The following is an 11984-nucleotide window of genomic DNA, read 5'->3' as shown; positions in this document are numbered from 1 at the left end:
GCTGCAGAGGGAGTCCTGTCTCCATATTCCTAACTCACAGTATTTTCCTTATTATCATGATTTTTTTCCACTTGTGAGTGTGAGAAACTGATGTCCAGGATCTTATGGTCGATCTGGAGCTCTGGAGTTGTTCTATGAGAACTTCCTTCATGGGATCCCCGTCCCTTCACAACAGAGCGTTCCCTACCTGGTTTTCACTGCTATTGCCCAAACCAGAAGTCCTGAGAATTCTTAAGATGCAGATTCTAGCTCAGGAACTCCAGGCTGGGGCCTGAGGTTTTACATTTCTAAGTAGTGTTGATGCTGCTGTTTCCTCAGACTATTATTTAAATACAAAATCTTATGGCAAATCATTAAGAATCAATTACAGAAATTGTTTTCACTAATACTTGCCCAAGTTTTGCCTCTTTTCTAAGTCTCTCTGTCTTTCTCTTAGGCACTTGAAGGTCCTTGTCTCTGCTTGTAGCTAAAAAAGGATTCTTTGTTAAGTATCCTCACATCTGTAGCCTTGTTGTCGTTTGTTGTTAAGTGTCATTGAGTGGGTTCAGACTCACAGAGACCTATAGCCTTAGATGTCATTATTTAAGTAACAACTGGTCTCCCGAGAAAAGAAAAATCAAAATCTTTTCTTTTTTCTCAGTGAGGCAACCAAATGACATTCTTATTTTCTAATAACAATTAATTTCGTACATTTTGTAGAATTTGGTGTGGTGCTGTGGGCTAAAGGACTGGACTGCAAGGTCGGTTTGAACCGCAAGATTGGTGTGCTTTAAACTCACCAGTTGCTCCTTGGAAACACTACAACATGGTTGCTGTGAGTTAGAGCCAACTGGATGGCACTTAACAACAACAAATCTCCTTGGCCTGAATGCAGAGTCTTTTTGTATCCTGGCCTCCAACTGAAGGCAGCTCACTTTTCCACAGACAGCTTCATGTTTGACGGCTTTGGGGTGACAAATCTTCAACTGGCAAGCTAATCTGTCTTTACACCTTACAATGTAGTGTTTCACGTATCTTTCATTATTTTGACGTTCTAATCCTTACTATTGAAATCAGGGACTTTATCCAAACAAGTCTTTGGAACCATCTTAGCTTATCAATTTAAATCTGTTTTAATACTTCTTTCCAAGTCAGCCAGGAAGTTCTGGGTTACAGTATTGCAATGAGTTCCTTCCCTGGACTTAGCTCTCTAAAGCTCCTAGAAAACACTCTATGCTGGCGTCTGCCCGTTTCTACAGGCTGGGTGCCCAATTTTGAAAAATCAAATAAAGAAAACCTCACACACACACACACACACACACAAATAATACTATATGTTTCAGGCTTTATTGTTGTTGTACATGCTGTTGAGTCGGCTCCAACTCATAGTGACCCTGTATAGAGTTTCCAAGAGCGTCTGATGAGTTTGAACCACTGACCGTGTGATTCAAAGCAACCTTGCTTATCCTATAGTGCCACACCAAGAGTCTTAGGGGGAAAACATGTATCCTGGAAATTATGTGCCATATCACTCACACAATGGTTTTTTCTAGGCTTTGTGATTCTTGGGTAAGAATTAATGAGTAAGAAAACACAAAATCTTGTACCTAAATTTTCATAGCAGTGCTCCTTGGAAACCCTGTACAGGGTCACTATGAGTCAGAACTGACTCAATGACACTTAACAACAGCATTAGTCATAATAGCCAAAATTTGGAAACAACTCAAATGTTCATCAGCTGATGACTAGGTAGCAAAATATCATATATATTATATATATTATATGTATATTATATATACATAGGATAGAATATTCTCCTGCCATACTGATGGACATACTGATATGTACTACAACATAGGTGAACTTGGAAAGCATTGCTGAGTGAAAGAAAACAGTCATAAGAGGCCATATATTGCATAATTTATATACAGTGTCTAGAATAAGAAAATCCATAGGGTCAGAGCTTAGATTAGTGGTGCCTGGGGCCCAGGAGCTTTGGTAGCGTAGTGGTTATGAGTCAAGCTTCTAACCTCAAGGTCAGCAGTTTAAAACTACCAGCTGTTCCATGGGAGAAAGATGAGGCTTTCTGCTCCCATAAAGATGTATAGCCTCGGAAACCCTCTGCAGAGCTGCTGTGTGTCTGAATCAACTCCACAGCATACCACCACCATCACCAGGGCCTGGGAAGACAGGAAAACAGAGAGTAATTTCCAATGAGTATGAGTTTTTTGGGGGAGGGTGATAAAAATATTCTGGCATTTAATTTTACTATTCTACTTTATTAAGTGCCATCGAGTCACTTCCAACCCATAGCGACCCTGTAAGGAGCAGCTGGTAAATTTGAACCACTGACCTTGTGGTTCAAAACAACTTTGCATTCCAGCACATTAACCCACAGCACCACAGCAGGACTGGTGGTGTAGTTGTTAAGTGCCATAGAATCAGTTCCGACCCATAGCGACTCTGTATAGGGTTCTGAGGAGTGGCTGATGAGTTTGAACTGCCGACCTTGCGGTTCAAACGACTTTGCAGTCTAGCACATTAATCCACAGCGCCACACCAGGACTCCAGGACTGGCATTAGATAGTGGTAATTTTTGCAAAATTCTAAATACACTTAAAATCACTTTAAATAGGTACAGTCTATGGTATGTAGATCATTTTCAATAAATATATTATTCAAATAACATCTACTATTCTATTATTTTTTAAATATCTAATATTAAATGCTGTTACTATTAAAATAGCTAAAATCTAATATTAAAACACAGAATTCTGGTAGCATAGTGGTTACTAATCAGGCTGGTAACTTCAAGGTCAGCAGTTCAAAACTACCAGCTGCTCCATGGGAGAAAGATGAGGCTTTCTGCTCCCATAAAGATTTACAGCCTCAGAATCTTTATACAGGGTTGCTATGAGTCAGAACCAACTCCACAGCACATAACCGCCACCACCATTATTCAAATATACATATAATTTTCAAAAAACAATTTTAAAAAATTTAAATCCCCTCAATGATCTCATCACTTACCCTGCTACCTCCCTGTGTTTCTTGTTTACATTGTTCCTTCTTTTCCCAGCCTTTCTGAACTTTGTCCTGGGGTAAATGCTGCCCTTTTGATCTCCAATGGTTGACCATTCTCTGGTGTGTATAACTCAATAGTGTTATTGTTCCCTCTATAGATCTATATCTATTACTTGGTTGAAATTGAGTCACAAGGGTAATTTCAGTTGCAGACCTGAAGGCTGACCAAAGGCCATAGTCTCAGGGGTTTTACCAGTATGGGCCCAAAACCAGTAAGCTTGGTCTTTTTTTATGATTTCAAGTTTTGTTTGACATTTTCTCTCACTCTTTCCAGGACCTTCTAATGCAGTCCCTTTCAGACCAATTGGTAGTGGTGCCCAGGCACCATCTAGTTCTTTTGGTCTCAGGGTTATGGAAACTGATGTTCATGTGCTTCATTAATCTGTTGGATTGTTTCCATGCATTTTCAAAATTCATCAATCTTCTTTCCTCCACACAGGGAGAGACCAATAGTTGCTACTACAGTTGCTACCCACCAAAGTAGGGTATAGAACAGTATCCTTGTGGGCTATTTGACCTTGGTGTCCGCCAATTGACCTTGGTGTCCCTCAAGACTAGGGTCCTGAACTCCCAGGCCCATCAAATCATTCCCTTAAGTTGTTTGGTTATATTAAGAAGCTTTCATAAGTTTGCCCCCCTGTATGCTCTACCACATTCATGGATATATTTGCAGTGAACATAAATACTCGTGTACAAATATCCTCTGTCAAACCTGTAGATATGTGTGGGTAAACTCTCACTCTCCCTCCTACACTCATTTAGCCCGTTTGTCTATCCATTATCGAATTAGTTTCATCTCTTAATAACCCTCTATAAGGTTTCCAACAAGTGTCTGGTGGATTTGAACCACAGAAACTGTGGTTAGCAGTCCAGTGTTTATCCTACAGCGCCATACAGATCATCATTATTGCAGGATTGTGTATATAACAGTATTTTCCTCTATTGTCTTTAATGTTTGCGCTCCTTCCCATGTCTTCCCCTGCCTCCATCAATTTTTGCAATTATACTCCCTTGAAGTCAGGATGGCAAAGACTTTGCCTCTCACACTTTGGACATGTTATCAGAAGGACCAATCCCTGGGGAAGGGCATCATACTTGGTAAAGTGGAGGGTCAGTTGAAAAGAGGAAGACCTTCAACAAAATAGATTGACACAGTGGCAGCAGCAATGGACTCAGATGTAACAATTGTGAAGATGGTGCCGGAGTGGTCACTATTTCATTCTGTATTGCATACGGTCACTATGAGTCTGAACCAACTTGATGGTAGCACTTAACAAAACAACAAAATGCTTTTACACTCTTTTTAGCATAGGAATCTCCCGCTAAACTACTCAGCATTGTCTTTTTCTATAAACCACAGATGTGTTTCACTTATCATGAGTGAAAAATGTTTGTACCTTGAAAGTTCTAATTCGTCTAGGAGTCAAAAGATCTGTATTTTTCATTTCCAAGATCTGCCATTAAGAGTTGTGTAATTTGGGACCATCTATAAAAAGTCCTCATCTATAAAAATGTGAATGGAGTTGATGACCTAGAACAGGCACACTTAAAATATATTACTTTCTCTGTAAAAATGAGTGGAAGGGAGCTGATAATGTAAAAGATTCTTCTCTTTAAGAACAACCAAGTATTGCTGAAGAAAATTACTCAACAGGCCATAGTTACCAACCTCAAATGGATACTCAACATTGCCTTATAAACAGTGTCTTTCTCCAATTGGCAACCTCTCCCATTCTCTATAGTTGTCATTTCAAGTCCTCCACTCTCAGAAATCACTCCCACACCCCCACCTCCACGTCTGTTTTCAGTGTCAGGTTATCTACTTACAATGGAGCTCTTTAAAATGTTAAAGAGCAAATATGTCATTTGCAGACTTAAGTCATGGTATTTTCAATCACCTCATATGCATGTGAAAGCTGGACAATGAATATGGCAGATCAGAGAAAAACTGATGAATCTGAGTTATGGTGTTAGGAGAGGAATGTTAAAAGAGCCATGGACTACTAAAAGAACAAACAAATAAATCTGTCTTGAAAGAAGTACAGCCAGATAGATAGTTCCTTGGAAGCAATGATGACAAGACTTCATCTCTTGTACTTTGGACGTGTTCCCAGGAAGGACCAATACCTAGAGAAGGACATCATGCTTGATAAAAGTGGGGGGTCAGTGAAAAAGAGGAGCACACTCAGTGAGATGGACTGACACAGTGGCAACAACAATGACCTCAAACATAACAACAATTATGAGGATGGTAGAGGACCAAGAAGTGTTTCCTTCTTTGACATAGTAGTCACTATCCGAGAAGCTGGGTTCTATGAAGAAAAACATGGCATCAGGATTGGAGGAAGACTCATTAACAACCTGCGATATGCAGATGATACAACCTTGCTTGCTGAAAGTGAAGAGGACTTAAAACATTTACTGATGAAGATCAAAGAGCACAGCCTTCGGTATGGATTACATCTCAATGTAAAGAAAACAAAAATCCTCACCACTAGACCAATAAACAACATTCTTATCAACGGAGAAAAGATTGAAGTTGTCAAGGACTTCATTCTTCTTGGATCAACTGTCAACACTCACGGAAGCAGCGGTCAAGAGATTAGATGACGTATTGCATTAGGCAAATCTGCTGCACAAGACCTTTTTAAAGTGTTGAAGAGCCAAGATATCAGCTTGAGGACTAAGGTGTTCCTGCCCCAAGCCATGGTATTTTCAATAACTTCATATGCATGTGAAAGCTGGACAGTGAATAAGGAAGACCGTAGAAGAATTGATGTTTTTGAGTTATGGTGTTGGAGGAGAATATTGAAAGTGCTATGGGCTGCCAAAAGAACCAATAGATCCATGTTGGAAGAAGTGCAGCCAGAGTGCTCCTTGGAGGCCAAGATGGCCAAACTTCATCTCTCATACTTCAGACATATTGTCAGGAGGGACCAGTTGCTGGAGAAGGATATCATGTTTGGTAAGGTGGAGGGTCAGAGAAAAAGAGGAAGACCCCCAATGAGATGGATTAGCCAAGTGGCAGCATCATTGGACTCAAGCATGGCAACAGTATTGAGGTTGGCCTGGGATCAAGCAGTGTTTCGTGCTGCTGTGCATAAGGTCGCTATGAGTCAGTACCGACTTGATGGCACCTAACAACAACAACATGCGTTGGAACCATCTCAACCACGCCTAACAATAACCACCACCACCTCGTCTTTTATTCACAAAGAAAATAGACACTAGCAGAAAACCATTCTCATCTCTCTATATCCTAATGCATAAGTATCTACATTCCATCTTCTTTCCTGTTACAAGAGGAAGAGTCAGTTTATCAATTACAACAGGTAATTATTCTATTGTGCTTTGTAACCTATCCCTCTCCCCTTTTCAGAAGCCTAACACTATGATTGTTATCCCTTTTCTCTTCCAACTGGATCCTTCTCAATAACTTTTAATCTTCTATTAGCAATGTAAAGACATTGAACCCACAAGATTGTTGATATTTCTAGTTACCAACGGAAGTATGGCCACCAGTTGACAATAATGGGACCACAATTCATGATTCATTTCATTGTCAAGTTTTGGAATATTATTCTTGGTTAATAGCTTTTTTTCACTTGAGAAAGATTTGCTCTGATTTATTTTAGGCATTGTACTTCACTGGTGTGGTGCTGTGGGTTAATGCGCCAGATTGCAAAGCCATTTGAACTGCAAGGTTGGTGATTCAAGCTCACCAGTCGCTCCTCAGAAACCCTATACAGGGTCACTATGGGTCGGAACCGATTTGACAGCACTTAACAACAACAACAACTTTATTCCTTTATTTTGCATTCTTTCAGATTTACATATACAGTGGCTAAAGCTGAGTGATTATTTGCTTCTATCACTAGAATGTAAGCTCACCAAGGGCAGGTTCTGAGTCTGTATGCCTAGTTGAATACATAAGAGCTGAACAGATGTTTGTTGAATAAGTGAGTGAATGAAATCCTATAAGACAGATCCAGCAGAGAACTAAGTATCAGTTTATTTAAAAATAGGCTAATTTATACATGTTAGGAGTCCTTATGTGGCACTGTAGAATAATCACTAGCGTACTAACCACAAAGTCAGCATTTCAAACCCCCAAGTCGCTCCTTGGAAACCCTAACCAGGGTCGTCTGAGTCAGAACCAACTTGATGGTACTTAACAGCATAAATGTTAAGTACTTTTAAAAGTATTATGCATCTTGATATGTTTAAATGAGAATTGAAATTTTTTTGCTTTTTATTTAGGCCATGGAAGCAGGACTCTCAGAAGTGAAAAGTGAATTACAGTCACGGGATGATCTCTTGAGAATTATAGAATTGGAACGATTGCAGTTGCATAGAGAATTATTAAAAATGGGGGAGTTTCAAAATGCTCAAGAAAACAAAAAAAGGTATATTGTTCTTTATAGTTGACAATCTGAGAGAGATTGTTGAAACATAAACATGTTCAATTTTTTTTGGAGTTAATTTTGAAACAAGTTACATACCATTTGTGGATAATTTTATATACTAAAAATAATAAAATTAATGTTTAACTATTTTATCTTAAAATATGCTACATACATAGAAAATTATATCAAGTTCTGATTTTTTGACATTTTTGTGTCATAATAAGTTAGAAATTCTCTTGAAATGTGTAGTCTTCAGGACATTAGAAAAACAATATTTTTAATTAAATAACATTTATTTATGTTGATAAATAAGGCTTGTTCTATATTTTTCAAAAACTTTTCTCTAATTACCTAAAAATCTAACATTAGTTTTACTTTAAAAATGTATTTACTTATTACTAGTGTTGCTATTAGTCAGAATCAACTCAATGGCTTGTTTTTGGTTTATGGATATTAGAGGGGTAAAGCAGAAATGAGTATAAAATGTACAATTAGCACAGGCAGTTTAGAGAACTATAAGCAAGCAATGTTCACTTCCAAGACAAGTTGGTAAAATAAAAATCATTAAAACAAAATTAATGAAAGCCAAGCAGGAAAGCCAACTTACCAACTTGTCAGTTCCATTGAGGATTTCATTGTTAAAACAGTTTTCTTTGCCTCTTGTAATATCATAGAATTTATATATTCTATAACCACAAAGGAAATGAACTTCTGTGGACAATTTAATGTTTTTGCTGGTGAATAGACAGTTTGACTGCTTTAATAGTTCATTGGTGTTGTAATTGTCATTAGAACTAGAATCCTTCTCAAAATCAAAGCTAATGCTGAACCAATGAATCTTAAAATCTTAAGTCAAATGGAGAGAATTCTTTCATTGGAAGAGGATTATATTGTTTAAAAAGCAATACTTATTCCTTCAAAGTTGTGGAACTGCTAGCATTTTTTTGAGGTCTACAAAAAATGACAAATAAGATCTGTAAAAATGACCTATTGTGTATCTCAAAGATGGTAGAATGTCTATTCACCAGTCAACATTACTGAATGCTTGTATATAAGCTATAGATCATCCTCATTAAGTCTTTTGGATTTTATTATGTGTAAGGAGCTCTGCGGCACTTAACAACAACAAAGGAGCTCTGGTAGCGTAGTGGTTACGAATCAGACTGCGAACCTAAAGGTCAGCAGTTCGAAACTACCAGCTGTTCCGCGGGAGAAAGATGAGGCTTTCTGCTCCCGTAAAAATTTACAGCCTCGGAAACCCTGTACAGGGTCGCTATGAGTCGGAACTGACTCCACGGCACATAACAACAACAACAACAAGGCACTGTTCCATTGTGGCAAGCTGGTGAGATATGTCTTCACACAAAGAATTATGTGCCTAAAAATATAAGGAAGAACAAACCTTTCAACTTATGTCTAGTTTTGGTATTGTGAAGAGTGTTGTAGGTACGTTTTGGAGCACTTTTGCACAAGGCTAATGCTGCACTCCAAACACACCAAATTTCCCTCAGTAAATCATTTTATCTAAAATCTTAGATTTATTAACATTTATTACTAATATAATCTTTTTTCTTTTTTTTTACCTGATTGCATCCTTTGCTTTAAATTTATATTTATTTTGGCTTCCAGGGGACATTTTCTCATATGAAGGGGAACCTTCAGTTCTAATACTCTGAAGTTTGATTTGATTTTTTTTTAATTAACTTTTCATAGCTTCCCTTATATTTTAAACTTCAGGCATAGTTTTCTTAAGATTCATCTTTCCCAGTGAAAGTTTCTAATCTTTAAATTTGTTCTCATGTGAATGCTGTTCCACCTATTTGTTCTTTTTATTATTATATTTCCATCATTGCTTAGGTTTTATTTTGTGTGTGTGTGTGGTTTAAGTTTTTGATATGTGGAACCTTTTCAGAAGTTCTTTGAAAATCTAAAAGTGCTCATTTTCAAGCTAAAGTGTTAATCATTCCTCACAACACTGGACTCCACCAGCAAAGCCTAACTAACATCTGAGAGGAAACATGCTGCTTTTCCGCCTCGCTTTCATTCATTTGGTGCTTTCATGATTTTTATTTTACCAACTTGCCTTGGAAGTGAACGTTACTTGCTTATAGTTCTCTAAACTGCCTGTGCTAATTGTACTTTTTATACTAATTTCTGCTTTAGCGCTCTAATATCCATACACCAGATTGCAGCCATTGAGTTGATTCTGACTAATAGCAACACTCACTATAGGACAGAGTAGTACTACCCCCATGTGATTTCCAATATTGTAAATCTTTAAGGAAACAGACTTTGAGGTGTGGTGTTGGAGAACAATATTGAAAGTGCCATGGAATACTAAAAGAACAAACAAATCTTTCTCTTGCAGAGTGGCTAGTGGGTTCAAACCACCACCTTCTGGATAGTGCTTTAACCATTGAATCACCAGGACTTCTTTGAATATCCATAAAACCAAACCCATTGCCATTGAGTCGATTCTGAATCATAGTGACTCTATAGGACAGTGATGGGAATGGTGGTGGTGTGCTGTGGAGTTGGTTCCGACTCATGGCAACTCTGCATAGGGTTTTCGAGGCTGTCAATCTTTACAGGAACAGATAGTCTCATTTTTCTCCGTTAGAGTGACTGTGGCAGTGGTGGTGTTGTGCTGTGGAGTCGGTTCCGACTCACAGTGACCCTGTACAGGGTTTCCGAGGCTATAAATCTTTACGGGAGCAGAAAGCCTCATCTTTCTACCACGGAACAGCTGGTAGTTTCGAACTGCTGACCTTGAGGTTCACAGCCCGATTCGTAACCACTACGCTACCAGAGCTCCTTGTTAGAGTGAATGATGGGTTGGAAACACCAACTTTTCAGTTAGCAGCCCAGCACTTAATCCCCAGTGCTACCAGGGCTTCTTGGTTGTAATTCCATTTAAAAATTGAGCAAACAAAAAGTGGAGATATTTGAGTTTTCTATGGTTAAACTGTCAGATGTAATCATTTTTTTAAAATCACTTTTAAATTCCCCTGAAACTTCTGTTGTAATTTCTTTTCACTAGGTAGAAGCAAGTCTGATGTATTTCCTTTTTTTAAAATGGCTTCTCAAGCTAGTTTATTATAGAAAACAGTCTTTTCTTCTTATCCAAAAATCTTAGCTACATGTGCAATCTCAGTAAAGGATTCTGCCCATGTTTAATGTACAATTGAAACTCCATATTAATTGCTACCTTTACATTTGTTTCATTAAAAAACTGTTTTCACTCAAAAATGTAAATACTAATGAGATTTGAATGTTTTAAAACTTACAATTTCTGTAACCAGAATGTTTTCAGCAAATTAATGACATAACCCTGCCATGTACAGTGGTCTAAATTAACAGTAGACTCCTAACAATTTATCAAGTTAAGATTATTTCTTTATTATTTTATTTTAATTTATAGACTTGAGTCATCTAACTCACCTTGTATTCAAGAAACAGAAAGAAAAAGGAAAGAACTGTTTTCAGTAGCTCCAGATCAACCAAATCATGAAAAGGAATTGAATAAGGTATGGAAAATAACGAGCTCCATTCTTGCAGGTAGATCTGAAGTCTTTCACTACAAAGAGGGATAAAAACTTTCCTCTAACTCCTCTCTTTATCCGTCTATATTTTCTAATATAATAACCTATTCAAATAAAAAATATGAACTAAACCAGCCCTCCCATAGGCCTCTCTGCTCAGCTCATCTGGGTCCAGTAATCCCTTGCAGTGGTCACACAGAACTCAGAAACAATATTCACATTTATGGGATTTATTACGGAAGTTAACAGGTTACAATTCAGGGTCAGAAGGGGTCAGGGCACAGTTTTTGCATTCAGGACAATGTCTCCTCAGCCATGCCCACAGTCAGATCTTTCTCTTTGCCCAGCCAATGTTACAAAGTTCTTTTAGGGCTACAGACAAATGCCCACAAGACACAGCACTCTACCATAAGCCTCAGCCTGAAAGCATTTGGCTCTAGCTCCATGGATCAGTAAACTTAGCCTCCTCGAAGTGCCTGGAGACACCCCACTCTACAAGCAAGCCTCCTGCCCAAAGTCACTCAGCTTTATTTGCTCCGTGGGTTGGGCAGCCCACTGCTCTGTCTCATGCTCTGACTCTTGGTTTTTTTCTACTTCTGCTCCTCTGCTGCCACTCTCGTGTCACAGTTACTGCTCCTGGGTCAAGGAGGTACAACCCACAGTGATCTCAGGGTCCAAAGGACGTGCTCCAGTCCAGACTCTTCTCTGATGGTAGTGAGATCTCCCCTCCTGCTTCTGAGATGACTCATTGTGAACCCAGCCAAAGGGCAAAATTGATCAATCATAATTAGCCTTGTTAACAATATTCACAACTGAATTATAGCATTCATCGCCATTCCCTCACCTTCTCTTGTTGAGACCCATCAAGGCAAAGTCATTTGATGTGAGTTTATAAAGACTATGGCTAGAAGAGGGACATTAAATAATCCACAGCACCTACACTCATCAAGCTGGTAATCCCAGAACTCTTCTT

General features: G+C 38.4%; 1 protein-coding gene across 1 annotated transcript in view; it reads left to right on the top strand.

Annotated features, from left to right (window-relative positions):
* The window catches only part of CCDC67 (coiled-coil domain containing 67), a 144461-nt gene that overhangs the window by 94971 nt on the left and 37506 nt on the right, over window positions 1-11984 (top strand). The window contains exons 7-8 of the mRNA XM_006871204.1: window positions 7324-7469; window positions 10891-10996. Coding sequence (XP_006871266.1) covers window positions 7324-7469; window positions 10891-10996 — 252 coding nt within the window. The remainder of the gene's footprint in view (window positions 1-7323; window positions 7470-10890; window positions 10997-11984) is intronic.

The sequence above is a fragment of the Chrysochloris asiatica genome, unplaced genomic scaffold (assembly GCF_000296735.1).
Source record: "Chrysochloris asiatica unplaced genomic scaffold, ChrAsi1.0 scaffold00163, whole genome shotgun sequence".
In the NCBI taxonomy this organism is placed as follows: domain Eukaryota; kingdom Metazoa; phylum Chordata; class Mammalia; order Afrosoricida; family Chrysochloridae; genus Chrysochloris; species Chrysochloris asiatica.
The sequence above is the reverse complement of the archived record's forward strand: the minus strand, read 5'-3'. Positions and strand labels throughout refer to the sequence as shown.